At 43.8% G+C, this 20922-nt stretch overlaps 1 protein-coding gene across 2 annotated transcripts in view; it reads right to left on the reverse strand.

Moving 5' to 3' along the window:
• The window catches only part of SPATA6 (spermatogenesis associated 6), a 53403-nt gene extending 32870 nt beyond the window's left edge, over positions 1–20533 (reverse strand). For both annotated transcript variants that reach the window (XM_050901372.1, XM_050901373.1), the window contains exons 1-5: positions 20474–20533; positions 14688–14825; positions 13106–13154; positions 12181–12222; positions 10688–10812 (exon numbers count right to left, since the gene is read on the reverse strand). In XM_050901372.1, the coding sequence (XP_050757329.1) occupies positions 10688–10812; positions 12181–12222; positions 13106–13154; positions 14688–14825; positions 20474–20521 (402 nt within the window). In that variant the 5' untranslated portion in view covers positions 20522–20533. The remainder of the gene's footprint in view (positions 1–10687; positions 10813–12180; positions 12223–13105; positions 13155–14687; positions 14826–20473) is intronic.
• Between the last annotated feature and the right edge of the window lie 389 nt (positions 20534–20922).

The following is a 20922-nucleotide window of genomic DNA, read 5'->3' on the forward strand; positions in this document are numbered from 1 at the left end:
GGCACGTCTTGTATGCGTATTGTGTTTGTAAGCCTCATAAGACATTTAGCCAGAGACATTATCAGCCAAGTGCCAGATTTCTGGAGGAGTTCTGATCCTCTCAGCTTGGGATTCCTTCCAACTGGCAGATTAGCAGTGTTAATCAGACACTGCTTGTCACTGCCTATCTGAACTCCACGACCATAACCTTGCTGTTGCTACCTTTATTTTTTTAATAAAAGACAAATTTATTGGGAATCAAAGTGCCACTGAAGCACAGCTGTCAGTCAAAAATACTCAACATCTCAGCTAGCTATAAATAACTTTTCATGTGGGAAGAACATGGCTTGACTAGCATAGGAATAACGTGAGGGTTCTCATGACCTTGTTGTTACGACCCGGACCGGACAGACCAGAGGGCCGTAGAGGTTCTGGGATTCCCCCGGGCTAAATTAAGGTGAAACGACACCAAACGATCACTTTGAACGCTTTATTCGAACAATCCAAACTGCGGAAGGCATAACAGTGGGCAGCGTGGGTTGCAGCAAAACGTTCACAAGAAGAGAGAAAAGAGAGGAATAAGAAAAAAAAAAGAAAAGAAAGAGGGGGGGAAAGAAAACAGATAAGTCACCACCCTTGGATCCCGCGATGTCGGCGACGAGCGTGGCAATCCTCCGGTGATGGGCGCGCGCCCGGCTCTTTGCAGTTGTGTCTTTTATAGTCTAAATCTCCGTCCACAGTCACGCCTCTTGAAAACTTATATGGGTTCATTCTAGACAGTTCTCAACATATATGGTAGTGTTCCAGAGGGTTCTTCACCTACTGAGCATGTGCAGCCCATTGGGGTGGTGGTCTTAGGGACTTTCCAAGGAGCTACAAGCCCCCTCCTCAGATAAGCTTTGTGTGGCCTCTGGCCATATGTGGTGGGTTACCAGGCTGGTTCTGCCAGAACACAGGACTGCACACCCTCCGGCACACCCCCTGTGTCCATGCCAGCCAACTTCCTGCTAATGGCCCTCTTCCTTATGCAGACCTCTACAATGTTTGAGACATTGACAGACATTAACTCTTTCAGTCCCTCACACCACCCCGTGGCTCAAACATTGTCCATACAATCCTCGTCCAGGGTGGCGACTTCACAGACAGCAGAAGGAGGAAACACAAGGTAAGAGTAACAAGAATAGGCAAAACAGGAACCCACAGCCCTAACATTATAACAATATTCAAAAGTTACTTTCCCTAACGTCTTCTTCGACCGTTGTGATCCGTACTTGACGAATAGATGTAATGGGGGATAGCAAGCGAGAGATCATACATCTGCCTATTGCAAGGCCCATTATCAAAAATAAAAATCCACACAGTATCATGAGACCAATGTTTACAAGCCATTTTCCCCAACCTGTAAGTCCCAGTGAGCCTGCAAGAGAGGTGAGCCAAGTTTTCGGATCCCAGCCGTTAAACCGATCCTTGGGCTGCATCGCTTGAAAAAGTTCTCCGGTTTTCTCTGTTACCTCTCTCATCTTCTCTCGCGCTTCTTCTATGGTGGTAGTTGCATTGTGTATGGTGAGACAGCATTCTCCATCGGTGAGATTTAACATTCCACATACACCTTGCTCCTTTAACAATAACATATCTAAAGCTAATCTGTTTTGCAAAGCCATTTTAGACACTTGTTGAACCTGTAAATTTGTTTCCCCGAAAGCATAACGGGTCCAATTGCTTAGGACGTGTACTTGCCAGGTCAGATTTTCTAAAACGAATTGGTGCCTTTTAAGGGTCACATATGGGGTAAATATATTCTCCAACATCAGAGATGTTGTCATGCCCCAGGTGTAATAATCAGGCACCTGAACTCCATGCACTGCCCACTCAGGTCGCGTCTTGGGTCCATCACTTTCCCGGCGCCTTCTGTTATGATGGGGCACTGAGAAATTGAACACTTTAGAAGGGCACATTGTTGGAACGCCGATGGTACAGCGTAAACCTGCCATTTCGTGTACATGCAGGTGTGAGTACATTTTCCCATTCGAACATGCCCAAAAGGTGCCCTGAGGGGATGGATATCTCATAGTGGAGCACGTTAATGGGTCATAGGATTTAGTTACTCCGATTCCTCCTTTCCACACAAGGTTCCACTTGGTTTCGTGGGTAAGTGTGACTCCACATTTTAATGCAGTTTTTCGACTGGTAATGGGCCCTTTACACCTGGGGTCTCTACGTTTAAATCCTGGTACCGGAAAACCCCAGCAAGTACACATATCCCGAATGAAAGTTCGCAATTCTGAGACATACCATGTTTCTATAGGGTCCCATGTTAACGATTCACAACCAATGGTCCGTGAACAGGTCATTAAGGGGGTGTTCTTATAGGGTAGGGGATCTATTTCCTGCGCATCAATTATATTGTCTGGATCAAGTAAAGCATGCTTAAGGGACCAAGCGTATTCATAGCGAGAACGATTCTGGTGGGCATAGCTACCCCATCTGCGAGGAATTTGAATACACCAACCTGGGGATAGCGGAACATTATATTCATGTTGTAGGGGTTCACCGTGAGGGGGAGGGTCCCACCAACGTACCAGATTACAAGGGATCTCCTCCTCCCGGGGACACCACTTCGAATTCAGTACAGACATGCAAGGGAGTTGCACTTCCTGGGGACATGCTGTCCAACCCTCTCGGGCTGCAAGGGTAGCACTCATAGTTCCTATGCAGAGCTGTTGCTTCCAGCATGTAGCCTTCCACATATCCCTCCAGGTCGTGTTAACTGGAAACTTATAGGCTACCGGAGAGGGTATGTAGTCAGCTTCCCACCCCAGAGAAGGTGCGTAGTCAATTCCCCACAAACATTGTTCCTTCCAGAGAGTATTCTGAATACACTTTTGGTTTAACATTTCTAATTTTGAATTTAACACTCGTGAGAGATTTAACCAAATAACGGCAAATTTGAGACCCTCTGACGCGGACGTAGGGAGGTCCACGCAAAACCCTTGGTCTGTCCGATTCCAGATTCGGACGAAACCAGTAATCAATTCCCATGCCAGGTTGGGTTGGTTATTCAGATTCCCCGTTGATTGAGACAAGATTATACATTCACAAAGTAAGAATATAAACTTTCCCCACACCATCTATTCCCTAATAAAGAACAGCAACGGGCCTAACAGGATCAGGCAAACAATGCAAAGAATGACCCGCTGAACAACTGAAACCCTAAGTGCCACGATGGGCTTCTGTCAACCTGTAATACATATATTAGAAAGACGGGATTATCCATCGGGTGTGAATGCGATGGTCTTTCCCGTGGGCGTCAGTAGCCACCCATGTGTAAAGATTCAGTGGGGTTTTTAGAGTGAGGGGTACTTCCCCTATAGTTGGCAGATCAGCCAAAACTGGCTGTCCCGGATAATGGAGGGGTTTTTCTGGGTCTTCATCTTCCCTTTTTCCCGGCAGTGAAGAGGGGGGTTTCGGACAGAAAGCAGTGAGTTTGGGACATCCGTTCTTTCCCCACCTGTTATTAACTTTTGCCACAGCGTCCGGGAGCCGTGCAGGCCACCCAGCACTGTGCAACTTGAGAGCATGTTTTAATAACCCATTCGTTCTTTCTACTATCCCGTTAGCCTGGGGATAGTAAGGGGTATGAAATGTCCATTGAACTCCTTCATCCTTTGCCCATTCTTGAACCACCCCGGCAGTGAAGTGGCTGCCATTGTCAGATTGGATAGATTTAGGTTTGGGTAGGTAACTGAACCATCGCTTTAACACTTTTACCGTATTTTCCCCGGTAGCTCGTGCCACTGCTTCGGCTTGAACAAGGCCGGAGACGACTTCTACCCCAACCAAAATATACTGTTTTCCCTCTGATTTTTTGAAAGGACCTATGTAATCTACTTGCCAAGTTTCCCAGAGACCCTTTCCGTCCCGTAAGTGGAGAGGGGGTCCTTGCAAGGGATGCCGCTCTAATCGGGTGCGGCACTGACTGCAAGCAGAAGTGATCGTGTTACACAGTTCCCGAGTTACAGGCCAGCCTCTGCTACCAGCCTCCCTGAAAAGATCTTTAACTCCTGAATGACCGCGTCTCACGTGTAACCACTCCAGCAGGCGCTCCCACTCTTTTTCTTCGGCTTCCACTGCCATTGGAGCTAAACGTGTCAGCGAATCTACCTGATTGTTCCAAATATGGGCTGGGTGATCCCCCCTCTGGTGTGCGGCTACCCATCCCACCAAGAAAGTCCCCTGTTTAGCAACCTCTAATATTTCCTCCCACCTTTCCCTCTGCCACACGGGTATGCGATTAACTTCCCATTGATTCTGTTCCCAGAAGGGGAGCCACTCGGTACATCCTTTGAATACAGCATATGAATCTGTGTAAATAAAAGTCGATTCTTTGTTCTCAGCTTCTCTTTTAATCACACTCCACACTGCCACCAACTCCCCCACCTGAGCACTTCCCTCCCCTTCCGTTATAATCCGCTCCCCCGAATCAACATGTAAGGCTACTGCCCGATATTTCCACACCTTTCCCTCCCTTTTTGAGGACGCATCAGTAAACCACACATTTTTCAAATGAGGTTCAAATGGAGGAGCTGGTTTTATAAGGGAAGGAGGGGTATCCTGGTTGGATTGGCTATCAGGTGGCTCCTGTATTTGGAGTACCTTAAGTGCCCCTTCTTCTACCCTTCGTGCATGACAATAGTGATCTAATTGCGCATACCATTTCCTGACTGTTTCTCGCTGTGCAACCCCCGCCGGGGGTGGGGTCCCAGCCAGCACTGGCTTCAGGACCTTAAAGGGCCCTCTCAAAATAATCGGTTGTTGCTTTGTGATTTTTTCAGCCTCCTGTAGGGCTAGATTAACTACAAAAAGACCCTTCTCCCAAATTGAATATCGTTTTTCAGCATCTTTGAAGCTTCTCGAGTAGAACCCGACAGGGCGAGTTGGTCCTTCAGGTCCACGCTGCCACATGTGTATTGATAGGCCGTGGATGGCAAAGCCCCACTCAATATGGAGTGGATCAGTCGGGTGTATTGGCCCTAAAGCCTGGTATACCCCAGCCTCAAAGATCAATAGTTTTAAGGCTTCCTCATGGACAGGGGTCCACTCCCAAGAGGTCCTTTTCCTCGTCAGGTCATATAAAGGTCGAGCTATAATAGAAAAGTCCGGAATATGTTTTCTCCAGAATACCAGTAGGCCTAAAGCGTGTTGAAGCTCCCTTTTGTTACCAGGTGCTTTCACTTGCTGGAGGGTAGTTAAGGTCTCTGAGGGAATGCACACTGTTCCTCCCCTCCACCAGATGCCTAGAAATTTCACTTCAGGGGACGGGAGTTGTATTTTCCCTGTTGGAATCTGGAGTCCTAAATTTTCCAAATGGGTAATTATGTCTTCCTGAGTCCGTCCTACCATGGAAACATCAGGGCCACCGATTAGCACATCATCAATATACTGATATATTTTGACTCCTTCCCTGGGGGTAATTTGGGCAAGTTCCTGTGCTAAAGCATAATGGGCAATAGTCGGTGAATGACAATAGCCCTGGGGAAGGCGAGTGAATGTGTATTGTACACCTTCCCATGTGAAAGCAAAACGCTCTCTGTCTGAGTCCTGCAGGGGAACCATAAAGAACATATCTTTTACATCAATGGTTGCCAAAATCGGGTGTGCTTGTTCCTGGATGGTTGCGATTAGTTCTGCTATGTTTGGCACCGCGGCGGTTAAGGGGCCTGTATTGGCGTTTAGGTGCCGATAATCGACTGTTAGCCGCCATCTGCCGTCTGGCTTGCGGACAGGCCAAACGGGAGAATTATAGGGGGAATGTACAGGGATAATTATTCCCTTTTCTTTCAGGTCTGAAATCACAGGAGCAATCCCTTCTCTAGCTCCTAGAGGGAGAGGATAGGGTTTAACATTCACAACCTTAGACGGGGGTAATTCCGGCGCGGATTGTAACAGTCGCACCGTGACTGTCGGTAAACCAAACACCCACTCTTTTCCCTTCGAGTCCACCCAAGCACGCCCTCGGAGCAAATCAAGTCCCAAGATGTTCGTCGGCAACCTCCCCAATATCATCAAAACCTCTATCGGGGATTCGTCCCCAGGCAACCAGCATTTTACTCGAGCAGTCGATTGAGGTCTGGAATTTCCAAACACATCAGTAACCCAAATTCGCTTTTTATCCGCCACTATCCCGTAGCGGTTAGCCACGTCCTCCCGGAGAGCCGACATCTGGGCTCCGGTATCTACTAAAAAGGTGACTGGAGTTTTAAAGGGACCCAGGGGAAAGGTAATTAACAAGTCCCCTTTGTCGTTTTCTGTGAGCCTCCTTAAATAGATCCACCGGCCATCCCCCGGCTCACCGACTGGGGACGGCGGAGGGGGTTTCCCGACTCCGGGACGCTCAGATCGATCAATGCAGTCTCCCGGGGGGGGCGGATGGGATTATTGTTTCAGGTTCCCGGGATGGGAGAACAAAATCCTTGGGGTTTGAGGGAGATGGGGATTCCTTTATTTTGTCCCAGCTTTTCACCAAACTTTCCAGATTGGGGGTGGGTAACCCATCCATCACCTCCCTGGGAATCCCCTTTGAGATGCCTTCTGTCCATAAGACATATCTTTTACTATCAGGGGGCCGCGTCGGCTTCGGGGGTGCAGCTTTTATTCGCCCATTGCCTTCCACCCTCCTAAGGTCCGCCTTGGATTTTGTCTCTCCCTGGCCGGTAAATCCCATCCGTCTCCCGTAATTAATCAATTCTTGTGCCACCTCTCCCCATGTCGTCTCCGGGGGGGCTCCCCTTCTCTGGGGTCGAGGCGCCCTCAACCGATCTTGTAGTTGCACCGCATATAATTTCAAAGCATCAGGTAATCCTCTTATAAGGGGATGCAACCTGTCGGGGTCTGCCACATATTGCATGGGAGAGGGCTGTTGCGGAACCAATAACCGGTCATGCATCAACTGGAGGCACGCAGTTTTCTGTACACTTTCTAAAATGTGCCCCGCCGTAGGCGTTTTAATCGAGAAGGGGTCTCCCCTTTCCATGGGATCCAATCCACCCGCCCAGTATGCCACTCTTTGGGTCAGGGACCAGGGTTCTCTATTGTCATTTGTGGTTAGAAAAACTCCCGGACCCCAATATCCTCTCGCCTCGTCCTCACTCAGCAAGATACGGTCACCCCCGGTAAGAGACACTCTCCACACATACTCAGTTTCAGTTTCTCGGGGGCCCCGGGAATATTTCTCCTGAATTTTACCCAAATCAGTGGGAGAATAGGGAATGATACGAGTGGTAACTTGTTGGGGTCCTCCTTGACCACCATCCACAGTCTCAGTTTTAATTAAAGGTCGCATTACAGCTCCCTCCCCGAGGGAAAATATTTCTTTTATACGGTCTAGATCTTTAAGAGGGTATAACGGTTTTGGATTTTTCCCCTCGTCAGAATCGGCATCCGAATTTTCTACAACAACTGGGGAGCGGATTTCATCTAATTGTTCCCGCAATATTCGCTCCCGCTCCAAAGCTTCCGTCAAAGCGGTGTGCAGCCGTTGGTTAGTCACCCGCTCGGCGGTAAGCTGATCAGAGAGATGTCTTGTCTCATTTCCTAATTGCTCCTGCAGAGCCCCCACCAGATCTTGAAGGGATTTTATTGTCTCCCCTTCCACGTGTTGGGCCATGTGTTTATTCCGTTGTGCTGCCACCAGAGCTGCTCCTAAAACCGCACAAACTACTGCCTTCCCCTTTCCTTGTTTCAGTTTTCGTTCTTTAGCCAAGGTGGAAATTCTGTCGGCTACCGCTTGTGGATCGTGCCAATTATTGTGGGCCCAAGTCATACCAGAGAGAGAAGGTCGGGCGCTATAGCCCTCTAACCTCTCCAGGAGAGGGGTACAATCTACAATCGGTCCTCCCAGGGAGGCCATTATGAGTGTACAATTATAGGGACCAGATCCCGTACTAGTCCTCAGAGGACTGTCTCCCCTGGTGTATGACTCCTCTCAGAGAGGGGCTTTGGTAAAAGCCTAGTCCCAGTGATCGCTTTAGCACCAATGAGGGAATCCTGCCGACTACGCCAAATTTGTTACGACCCGGACCGGACAGACCAGAGGGCCGTAGAGGTTCTGGGATTCCCCCGGGCTAAATTAAGGTGAAACGACACCAAACGATCACTTTGAACGCTTTATTCGAACAATCCAAACTGCGGAAGGCATAACAGTGGGCAGCGTGGGTTGCAGCAAAACGTTCACAAGAAGAGAGAAAAGAGAGGAATAAGAAAAAAAAAAGAAAAGAAAGAGGGGGGGAAAGAAAACAGATAAGTCACCACCCTTGGATCCCGCGATGTCGGCGACGAGCGTGGCAATCCTCCGGTGATGGGCGCGCGCCCGGCTCTTTGCAGTTGTGTCTTTTATAGTCTAAATCTCCGTCCACAGTCACGCCTCTTGAAAACTTATATGGGTTCATTCTAGACAGTTCTCAACATATATGGTAGTGTTCCAGAGGGTTCTTCACCTACTGAGCATGTGCAGCCCATTGGGGTGGTGGTCTTAGGGACTTTCCAAGGAGCTACAAGCCCCCTCCTCAGATAAGCTTTGTGTGGCCTCTGGCCATATGTGGTGGGTTACCAGGCTGGTTCTGCCAGAACACAGGACTGCACACCCTCCGGCACACCCCCTGTGTCCATGCCAGCCAACTTCCTGCTAATGGCCCTCTTCCTTATGCAGACCTCTACAATGTTTGAGACATTGACAGACATTAACTCTTTCAGTCCCTCACACTTGTTTAACACTTTCCCTTTTGCTTAGCATTCACATTCAGTGCTTGTTGCTGACAGAGTTAGCAGGAGATACTTGCCAGTAAAGATTAGAGAACACTAGAAGATGGAGACATTTGAGACTGCATTTCTACTGGAGGTAAAAATCCTCTCACAGCTATCCCATTTGGCAAGCAAGGAGAGGAACCACAGGTTCTTTTCGGGAGCCTCCCTCCAATTCCATCAAACACAGCTTCTTTATTATTCCTGAAAACGGGGTCAGTATGCCAAAATCCTTTCTTAAACTGTTCTTTCTGCGATGGAGATGGAACGGAGCAACAGATGCTTCTGCAGTCCTTGTTCCAGGACAGAGATGGATTTCATCTACACTGCTTCGAAGGACATGGAAGTACACTGCTGTCTTACATCAGTCAACTTTTTAAAGCTACTATAGTGTCATCATTCAGCTACACATCCAAATGACTGATCACGTCTTCTCACAGCTCACAAATTATGGCACCTTCTCTTTATTAGAAAATACATGATTTTTGTATTAAAGAACTCAGTCCAACAAAAAACCTTAAATTTCTCTAGTGGCTCTGCTTCTACAAAGATTCATTATATTGCATTTACAAAATATCTGAAACCATTTTGCTAATACCATCTCATTTATTACTACCTTCCTATCTATTCTTTCTCAACACCAGGAAAGTACCTATTCTATAATTAATATGAAAGCAATACAGTCCCACCCCCTCTCTTGAGCCACCACTAACATGCATAGGATAAGCCATATCAAAGAGATGCTATGGCCAAAAAATAATGGCTATTTTTGCAGGGACAGTTTAAGCTGCTGCAGAACCATACATTTCGTATCACAAAATCACAGCTTCAATTCATTCAAATATAACAGAGCATTACACACCAAATCAGCACTTCTAATTGCAAGTGACTGGGCAATTTCCAGGTTGCCCTTGCAGGGGAAAGATTGTACCAGATAAAAGATACTAATGACCTTTAACCAGCATTTCCCGCCTGCCATGTGTTTTTAATCCAATCACAATGGACAGGGCAACTGAGTCCCTATCTTCCCCATCCAAATGTCCTGCCAATCCACTAGTAAAACTTAATCAAAATAAGACAAACAAAACAAATCCCAAAACACATCTCCTACATCATCACCATCACCTTCAAAGTGCCCTCCTGAGTTTCTCCAGACACCTAAGATTCAACAGTCAAACTCTATGAAAGGGCAGTGTGAGATGAATTCATTTTCATTTACTATGTACTTGAGCCCTTATCTCCAGAAAATTAACATTAATTCATTGCACTCATTCTGCCAATTAGTTGTCATCTATCATAGCTTTTTTGAAACTGTAGAAAAGCCAAGTTACTAAATGAGCGTGAATGGCCTGAATAGACCTTAAGAAACAGGCTTTGGAACTGAAAAACAATCATGCAGCATTAAGCTAAATTTCAGTTAGTTACTATTTTAGCGCTGATCTTGCACCTCAGGGAGGCCCACAGGTCAGATGGCATAGCACTATAAATTTGTACTGACTGTCATTGTCCTAAACAGTACCAAAAATGGTCTGAAACAAAATGCTACAAAGAGAGACTGAGGAGGGAGAGTTACATGGTTTATCTGTTGAGAACCGTGAAGTTGCTATGACATCTCCCTCTTCTCTTGCATCGCTTCAACTACCGACTGCACCCCAGATTAAATGAAATGGAAGACATGCCATGGTGCCACATTGCAAACCAAGTGGAAACTAACTTTTTCACATTAAATAATTTCTGGAAGCATTTTGAAAAAAGATTATACCTTCACCAAAGTTCAACTGTGGATTTGTACATTCAACACCTGAAATGGCAAAATCTGTCAGAAGTAATCGCTTTTCATTTGAAGTAGTTCAAGGGGTTTCTTCAGTGAAACACACTGTATCATAAATACAATGCACAGATATTCACTCACTGTAAAAGAAGAGGATCTCTTCATTAAAATCTCACGATCTAAACCATGGTGCCCATGGGTAAGCTTAGGGTCAGGGAACAGGAAATCTCTTGTATTTTCTTCATACGTAGCTAGAATTTTTCCTACTAAAAAGAAAATATATATTTTAATTGGAAAATAGACAAAGCCATATAGTACAGACACCACACACAAGACCATACTGAAACTAAGATAAATTTTGTTCTTTACAAATTAACAGCATGGCTCTAAAACTTGTATCACACTAGGAAATAACCTCATCAAGTTAAATCAGCAGCAGAAATGTGCATAATCTACTCTGAAAGTATGTTTCACTGTTATTGTAAAAAAATTAAAGATTATTGTGTTAACTGTTTTATAAGAGACATATAAGAAGCTTTCTCTAGGCAATTCTTTAGTAGTTTTCCTCTTTCTTTCCCTTCCATGCCACAGAAGAAACCAGTATTTTTTTTAATGGCAGCCAATCCCTTATGAAAAACTGCATCATTCCATATTACCGAATAGTAATAGTAGTAGTAATAGTAGGTATAGTAGTAAGAAAGAAATGCAAGCAACATCAAAATCATTCTCTCAAGATTTTCTCACTATCCTGGTTTGCCACTTTTTAAAAAAAAATTATTTTCTTTAGGGGAAAACCTTGAATGTATATTATAAAAAAAAATTAAATTGTGCTATTGCAGTCATCTTGTCAGCTTATGTTGGGCTGTATCACACCTATCTCTGACCCCTGAAATTAAATCCCTTATGCAAGATCTTTTACCGTCCCACAACAAAAATCCACATTCAGTACATTTCTTCAAGTAAACAGTCTGGTGAGTCACCTGAGAGAAGTAATCGTTTCCTTGAAAGTACTAAGGACAAGTGACAGAGAGTGCTTTTAATACCACAGTTTCCAAACGAGTCCTCTTTAAAACTTGACTTTATTTCCAATAAAATGCAGATTTACATTATTCATGGGAACACTTGAATTTCATTAAAATAGATTTTTATAATCACACAAACCAATAACAGAAGTATGACAAATCGCTATTTATTATCTTCACATATCCCAAGAGACCTGTAATACTTATAGTGAGGATAAGAGTTTTCCCAATGGTCACCATTAAAATGGAAGGGAAAAAAGTGTCATTCTGAGAACAAGATTATGCACTCTGAAATTTCACAGACAGCCACTTTGCAAGTGAATTGTGATGCAGTTAATAAGTGTGCACTGGATGATTTCAGTTTATTTTCCATTTTTAAAATATTATCACTTTCCTAAGCCTGAGTATGGTACATTTCAATATTCAGTTATTATTCTTTTTCAAGAATGAGATCCTCTTGATCTATTAACATTTTATATTCAGGGGACTATTTGTTGAAGAGCTTTCTATGTTGTTTGTGTATTGGAAGAAGTGATTGTGCTGTAATGGCCAATGTCCTCATGGAAATTCACCTATTAAACTGCATAATTTATGAAGAGACTGATACAATACCTGGAGGAACAAGCTGTATTAGTTCAAGTACTGCTGTGTCAACTAGAAAGGAAAAAAGTTTTTTCGTGAGTTAAAAAAAACTAAAATGGAAAGCAATTCTCATAGTCAAAACCAAGAAAAACGGCTCATTGATTTAAGCTTCATAGCACTGTACATAGCTGCACTATTTCCACTACACCAACAATAAGAGAAAATTAAGAACAACTTACATAAATACCACAGATGAACACAATGGCATTAGCAGTGTACAAATGACAACTCTAAATTTGACTTAGAACTTGGTAAGTGCTATCTGCTTCCAAGTTTGTCCTTCTTTTAAAGAAGACAATGCAAGCTTCGCCACTTTTTCAGATAACTCCCAGCATGAGGGAGCATATTCCTGGAGTTTGAGTTCAGGGTCAGTGTTGTCTCACTATAATTCATTATGCTCCACATGTGGCAAGAGATATAATTTTCTTAAAAAATGAAAAGAATAATTTTACAAAAATCGAAGGTTTATCCTTATATATTTGAAAATTAATCAAATAAATGATGAGATAAAGGAATCCATTACCTATCTGGATAACCAGCTGGATTTTCCATTAATTATGACTTTTTACCCTTTTCCTGTTCTAAAGTATATAGCATACATTTCTAGAGGCATTTTGTTAGATAACAGTATTTTGGGTAAGTTACTAGTAACCAAAGACAGCAAAAAACCTCTGCGTGCACTGACAATGAATCTTCTGTTCTGAAAACCCACTAGTGCTAGGGTCCTACTTATTTAGTACATGATATACTACATTGGTTACCCACCAGCTTTTCAGAGAACAGGCCCCTGACAGAAAAAATTATCACATACTTTAAACCTCTGAAAAGTCTTTAGAGCCCATACATGCATGACATTAATACATACAACATAGTATACATAAAAAGCAGAACCTACATTCCAGTAACTCCACAAGGTCTCCAGGATCAACTATATCAGCAAATACCTGGAAAAGAAATTAATAAATAATAATAACGGCATGGTCAAAGTCATCAGATGGACCTCTGGGGAAAGAGAAGGAAAAAAAAGTAAAAATCAATATTCTTCCTTGCTTCAGATTGTTGCCAAGAGTCCTATCCCCACTGGAAAAAAAAGGAAACTGAAATTATCATTTGGTACACGATCAAATTCATTGAAAGCTAGCAGTTCTTGTCATATGCTTTCTAGCCATTCAGGGTTACCTCTCCATATTTAAATTAGGAGGTATTGTAAAGAGTTGAACACGTAGCGATAAGTATTGCCTGAAAAAATTTCAAGAGAGAAAGGTAAATTGCTGAATGTACTAGAATTCTGATAGATGAAGAATATGTTCTTTAATATATTAGTAACGCTTTAAGCTTCATTTTCATGGAAGTGACTATTCATGTACTGTTCAGGGTTTCTCTTAACCTGAATCCCATGTGAATAGATGGCAAGGAATAGGGGAGGATGCTGCACTGGATATTCAGCAGGTAATAGACTTCCCGCTAATTCTGTACAAAAGTCTCAGCAGAGTGGTGTAGATCACTTTGCTGTTCAAGGTACCAAACACTAAAAAACACCAAGTACTGGTGCTCCACAAGTATCTAGACCTATTCAATAGCTATTTGTAAGAAGACAGATAATATTCTCAGCTTTCTTGTTCACCTCTTTTGTAAGCAGATAGATCCTGGTGTCTTGGAGTTCCCCTAAATTACAATGAAAACAGTATTCAGTACATTTCCCTTACATAGTTTGTGGTATGTTTGCCTTTAAGGACTATGGTCTTTTTTACTCTTCAGTAGCTGGTGAAATTATCACTGTTTGTATCTTACCCACATCACCAGAGCATCATTGATGTTTACTCAGTCTGGTTTTCAAAGTGCTGGGGGATGCTTAAAGGAAAAGAACTAGAAAGGGCAAAGTGTTATTATTCATAGGTAGTCAAGAAGCCAGATCATATCTGTAAGATACTGTGTTTCATTATCCCTGTGGTACTAATAATGAAGCTAGTAGGGACTCAGAATATGTGATAAACAACTATAAATTATAAGGCCAGAGTACCAACCCGGGAATTCTGGTGACAAACCATGAGAAAAGTATCTCAAAGGGAGAAAGATGTCACCAAAAAGGCTTGAGCTGCTATTCTATCTTTCGACTAAATTAAGTTGACTCTCCTATATCGTACAGTCTTTGTTCTTCACCTTGCCACAATTTTTAGAACAATAACATTCAGTTCCTTCCAAGCCAGGAAAACAGACACTGAAAAAGGACAGTTCACAAAAGAATGAACAAACACCTAAAAAGTCTCATCATACATTATAATCTTCAGTACGCATAATTCTTGAGTCACCGTGTGGATAATACAGGCACACACCTCCTTTGTGCTGAAGAGAAGCAGGAGTTATAATACTATATCATCCTCAGTGTGATCACTTGTGCTCCGGGGCTTTGCCGTGAGTTTTTGTGGAGTTTGGGATGGGTTTTATTTGGCTTCTATTAGCTCTTGACATTATCTTACCTTTTCAAATACTAGTTTTTCTTGAAAGAAGAGTGGAAACGCTGCAGGGACGCATTGAGTTTTTTTGTACTGCCCAAGTACAGAGACACTGAGATAAAGTTCCTCTTTGTCTTTCAGCAGCACTCCGGGGCAAGTTATCTGTAAGAGTAACACATTCATTAAACAAACTGAACTTTAGTTACAGAAGTAACGGCTGTTTTCAAGATAAAAATGAAATGGTCAAGGCTGAAATGGTTGATTTCCGAGAGTCAGATTATAACAGACTACAGTGAAAAAATTCCTTTTCTAAAGCAACTCTGTTTGTACAGACTGACCAGGAAAAATAGTCACCACTTCAAAATAATCAGGACCAAATTCTTCTTACTCTAAGTAAACATACTCCATTGTCTTCAAGCAAAACTGAAACCTGGTATCCCAATCCCAGGTTAATACAGTTAAAGGCATGCACTGACTATATAAGAGTGAATCATCACGGCTCACATCAGGTTCTGTATGAAGAGTCATGTAGAATGAAGTCTACATGATGCCAAGACACAAAAACCCGTCCAAATTTCAGCCTAGCTACATAGAGAATGAAGCTGGTAAATGTACATGCTGAGATATCCATACTCTGTCCAGCCACCAAAACGGGCAAGTTTATTTGCAAATATTGTATTAACTTTGCCTTCTAATATGGAAATGAGAAAAAGCAACTGTTGTTCTGTTACTATCAGACACACGGCACACAAAGTTTTATCCGAGAAGTTTGGCCACCTTGGAGGGTATTCAAGGCAGGGAAGGCTCCTCATCAGGCTGCCAGATACTGCCACTAATCTCTCAACTTTCTCTGGGCAATTCTTATTCTTTAAGTAAGAAGAAGTTGGTATGTTTTTAAAGCTCTGATGAACATTCTTACTTGTGTTTTCACTGCAAGGATGTACACAACTCATTGCAAAACTACTTGCTATTTTCTCCAAGACATGTGGTTTTATTCTATTACCAACCAGAGAATTGTCACCTTTCACTTCAGTTCTACTGCTCACTTTTTATCGCAGTATAATAAATATGAGGTTGTCTCTTCCAACATAAGGTTGCTGGAGAAAGTGTTCAGACTTTCAATTGCCAGGTAGAAAGACAAAGGAGGAGAGTGACAGGAATTAAAATAAGTGCTTTGGTTACAGTCTCCTACTCCCAAATGAGTGTTTTACTTGAGAAATCCTAACTGGATTTAAAAGAAAACTATATAAACAGCAGAAAAACAGCCTCAGGTGAAAGAAATAACAGAAACCAATGTGTGATAGATTATTATAGATACAGTATAAGCCAAAAAAATAGTGCTTCTACTCATAAATATCTGAGGAGGAAAAAAAAAGGGTTTCCTCTCCATGTAAATGAGGGCTTCAAATCTGCAAGAAAAGTGCCAGAATAATAGATATCCCAATTGAAACAGACTGTCAAGCATTAAACAGCTTGTATGACACTCATGCAGTTGCAAGTGTGAATAGGAGTGAGTGAAAGAGACAGATTTCATTCATACAAGGCAAGATCCCCTAAAATACATACTACAAGTCACATGAGGTTAGTTCTTGCTTTTCTTCTTGACATTTTTGTAGAATTTACAATAATTTTTGGCTGAGGTTTCGTGCCTTTCACCTTAGAGAAGGCAACCAATATTTGCCTATTTACTGAGATGAAAAGTGAGAGGTTTGAAGACATTGGAGAGAGCAAAACTGCAAAAAACAGGTGCCATTTATTCTGGCTATCCTGTAAAAGAAAATAAAGTCTTACAAATCAGCATGTGGGGCAAGATAGCACATGTGGAAACTTGTGCTTCTACGACCCTGGAGATGAACTGCACAATTCATTGCCTGGGATGGAACACCAAATCTACATGTTCACGTAACTTTAAACCAGCTCCAAAAATGAATGACACATGTATATCTGCAGTTCATGAAACCTATTTTGTAATATGCGATGCATGGAGCTGCACAACACTTAGGAGACAAATTGAAGCTCGTATCCGACTGCAAACTGTTCAGGCAGGATGAGGGACCATTTCAAAAACTGTAATAGTATTATCTGTGGATCAGCTAAGGAAGAGGGATATCAATGCTGCAATTAACTGATCTTACAATGAACCAGGAGGACTATGATAAATGTCTAGGACAGTGTTACCCTAGACTTCTCTGCTGAAGTTCCCAGGAGGATGGAAAATGTGCACCAGCCCTATTGTTGGGACATCACAAATAGCCATAAAGAAATCACTGAATTCATCTCATGGAAAAGAACAGAATTCTACTGACCCACAACCCCTTATGGCATTTGTTTGTCACATGCAGTCCAAAAACTGCAGCTGCATATGTAACCAATGAAACAGGCAGGCCTTTAAAAATGCCTTTAATTGCCCATTACCATCAAAACAAGAAGAATTCCCTATGAAGGGCAATGGACAATATTAACTTCTGCTGAGTGCAAGCTTCCAGATAGAATAGCATTTTGGACTTCGAGTTGCAAAAATAATCTTCTCAATGTGAAGAGACGCCATTTTAGTCTCCTTACCTGGCAGTAATCCACAATGCTATTAATTCATCTTAGTGCTTAAAGCTTTACCTACCTTTGCTGCTGCATTTGAGAATTCTCCAGGTAGCAATGACATGAAGAATAATGTGAATTTCATTCTGTTGCTACACGAGCAATCTAAATGCCAGCAGCAGAGGTAGGCACCAAAATTGGTCTCAAAAAAACAAGTAACAATGAAATCTCAGTCTGAGCAATCATGAATTATTCAATTTCAATTAATGGCAGGATAAACCAAATAAGGTCTTTAACTAAGGTTTTCCATTTTAGAAGAGCAGTCTTTCAGAAATGAAGAAAACTAGCAGTGAGATAAACCAGAGAGCTGGTGGACTGAGATTAGAAAAGATCTTGGAATTTCATTAAGTCAAAAGGAGCAAAACCCTTCTGCATCCTAAAGCAAGGGAAAAACAAAGAGGACAGAACTTCTGACACAGGTGGATAGGTTTCAAAGAGGGTTGAGAAATATGCAGAGCGTTGTAAAAGAACAGGAAAAGGAATCAGAAATTTGGACAAGACTTTAGTCACAAGGCAAACAAGGAGAAAACAAGTGGACGTAGTATACATCAACCAAGATATGAAAACTAACAAATCTATGTCCCAAACACAACTGAATATTTTGCCTTGGTTTTAATGACACTTAATACAGGAGCAAAAAAACAACTTAAAGAATGAAATGATGGAAACAGAAGTTACCCAATATGCACCAGGCCTGGACCAAGGAGCCACAGGGAGGCTGAATCATATTCAGCCCAGGTTCTGAAAGAATGTAATTTTTCTTGCTGGATCTATACATAACTAAAACTTATGTTATGAAAACAAGGATAGTACCATCGGCTGAAAAATAACAAATGCAAGGCCCATTTGATGCAGAAAAAGAGATCCGAAAAATTATAACCTCATCAATCAGAATATTTAAATACGCAAAAGTAAAGGATAAAGATACGGAGGAAAACGTGATAGAAAAAAGCCCAGCAGCGCGTGTTTCATAAAAACAGATCAAGCAATTTTCTTGAAAGTCTATTTTCTGGACAAAGGATATCATATGGTGCCACATGAGAAATTATTACGTATGATGCAGAAGATGGGAGTTAGTATGAAAGTCCTAAGGGGACAGAGAACTGGCCAAAGGACAGCATCGATAACGTGCAAAACTGGGAGGCATCAAGCTGAGGGTTACCATTAAAAACGTTCCTCTATATATCCTGGGATCCATGCCTTTTAATATTTTTAATGACCCTGACACAAGAAGTCAGAGTGTTCTCATGAAATTTTTCCAATTAAAATGCAGAAATCATCAGAGGTCAACAAAAACATATAGAAAAACCTGTTTGCGGGACCACAGTAACAGAGGTGAGATGCACCTACTGTGTATTAACAACAGTTTTTGCTTTCACTGGGGGGCTAACCTTCAAAGCTGGCTGAGGGGAAGATGATGAGTGTATTAATAAATGACAGCATAACTGCAGTGCAGCTGTGAAGACACTAATATTACAGACATATAGGATGAATGTTGGGACTTTTTTCCCCTGACATCACCTAAGGCAACAGTGAGATCCCAGCTGGAATGCTGAATTCAATTCCAATCCTGATCAATGCAAATTCAAAGTGGAAGAGTAGCACCCTTCCCTAAGATGATGAGAAGACTGGTGAGCCTATCACACAAAATACTACCAAAAGAACCAGGTCTCTTTAGCTGACAAAGATCAATTGTGAAATGAGGGAACTGCTGCCCAAGAAATACATCAAGAGAGTAAATACCAAGGAAGGAAAAAAATTATTTAAGTGAAAGGCCAGCGTTGACGTTTGTGTAAGAGTAGGGCATCAACTAGCCAGAAGGAAATTCAGGCTGGAAAGTTTTCAAACAATCACAGGAGTGAAATGCCACAGTAGGCTCCAGTGGGGAAAAAAAGGCAAAACAAGTGGTTCAAAACCAGACTAAATACACTTATTAAAAGGGTTATCTGAGAGAAATTATATAGCATAGCAGGGATATAACTGAATGACACACATGTGCTGAAAGGGGCACTCAGATGTGTGGTATAGATTTACTGTTCTGTCCCTTTCCACTATTATTTGTAGCCTTGAGAGCAGGGTGAATAACAAATACCCCACAACTGAAGAAGCCTGACCCTGGGGGAATGTCTTCCCTGTACTCTCTCCTGGCACATGAATAGCTCACGGCAATAGGAACAGAAAATGAAAGCACATCTGCTCCTTTCCAGTAACCAAGCGGGCCTTTGCATTATGAAGACAAACACTAGCTGTTGACACAGCGGTGATACCCTCACCATCTATGTGTAGAAATTCACAGCTCTATTTTAGAGCAGCCACACAAGTTTGGGAACAAAGGTGGCTAAGCAATCAGGAATACCGGTCCACTTTCTGGATCTGCACTTGAATTTCTTGGATGGCACCTCAGGTTTTCCTTTCAGCAGTAAGTATTCTGGCAGCGCTTGCCCCGCGAGGAGGCCTAACCTCTGGATTACAGCGACTAGGGTGTATGAAGCCAACAACTTCAGCGTAACAGAGCACTACCTCAACTACTTCTTGAAAGTTATCAGGAGAATAATACAGACTCTTACTTTACTCCCAGCTTGTATATAAGCGGAAAACTTTGCGAAGTGCACAAGGAACGGTCCTAACACAATTAATGTAGAAACTTTACACTTTCACACCTATTGACCTCACCCCCCTCCCCACCGTGTAACACCCACTCAAGTAACACTTGAGAGCAGCCCAGTGCCACATCCTGCCCCTCACGGGGACCTCATCGCTCACAGGGGCACATATGCCACGTACAAGCTGCTGTTTCCTGGGATTTCTTTTGCTCTGTTTTTTCAAGAGTGTTTTTCCCACACCATACAGCTTCCCAAGAGCCCATGTGTCTTAAAAAAGACCTTTTCCACTGGAAAATGAGAACTGTGAAGGAGCACGGCTGCTGCTAACCCCAACAGGGACCGGCTGCTGGAGGATGCACACAGAGAAGGGGCAGAAGTTGCCCAGGAGCCAGACCTGAGCTGGAGTTCCAGACGGAGAGCGGCCCCCCGCTCGGCAGCTGGGCCCGGACCGGCCTCCCAGAAGAACCCCCGGGCCGGGAGAGCGGGGCGGCGGCTGAGAGAGGGAAGCGGGGCGGGAAGCGGTGCCGGAAGGGCAAACCGCGACTTCTTCTCCAGCCTGCGGCACGCCGCGCCCCGACTGAGGACGGCGGGGTCCGCGGCCCGGTCACTCACCGAGCGGACGTCCAGCTGCAGGACGCAGAGCAGCGCTTTCCGCGGCATGGGCGGGCGGGCGGGCCGGGGCGGGCGCCCGGCGGCTCCCGGCCCGCTCCGGCTCAGCCGCGCCGCGGGGCCGACGCCGTTGTCACGGCAACCGGGGCGCTTCCGGCCCCCGCCGCGCTGCGCATGCGCACCATCCCTCGCGGGCGGGCCGCGGCGGGGCCGGGCCGGGCTCGCCTCCCGCGGGCTGCCGCTCCGCTCCGCACCACCCCGGCGGCGGCGGCGGCTTCCCCTCCTTCCCACAATGCCCTGGGCCCTCCGGCCGGCTCACGGCCACCATCACTCCCACAATGCCCTGCGCGGGCGCGCCTGCCCCTTCCCACAGTGCCCTGCGTCAACGGCCGCTGCTGCTTCCCGCCATGCCGTGCTGTTGTCCCCCTTCCCCTCCCAGGCAGCAGCCCCTC

The sequence above is a fragment of the Gymnogyps californianus genome, chromosome 8, assembly GCF_018139145.2.
Source record: "Gymnogyps californianus isolate 813 chromosome 8, ASM1813914v2, whole genome shotgun sequence".
Taxonomy (NCBI): Eukaryota; Metazoa; Chordata; class Aves; order Accipitriformes; family Cathartidae; genus Gymnogyps; species Gymnogyps californianus.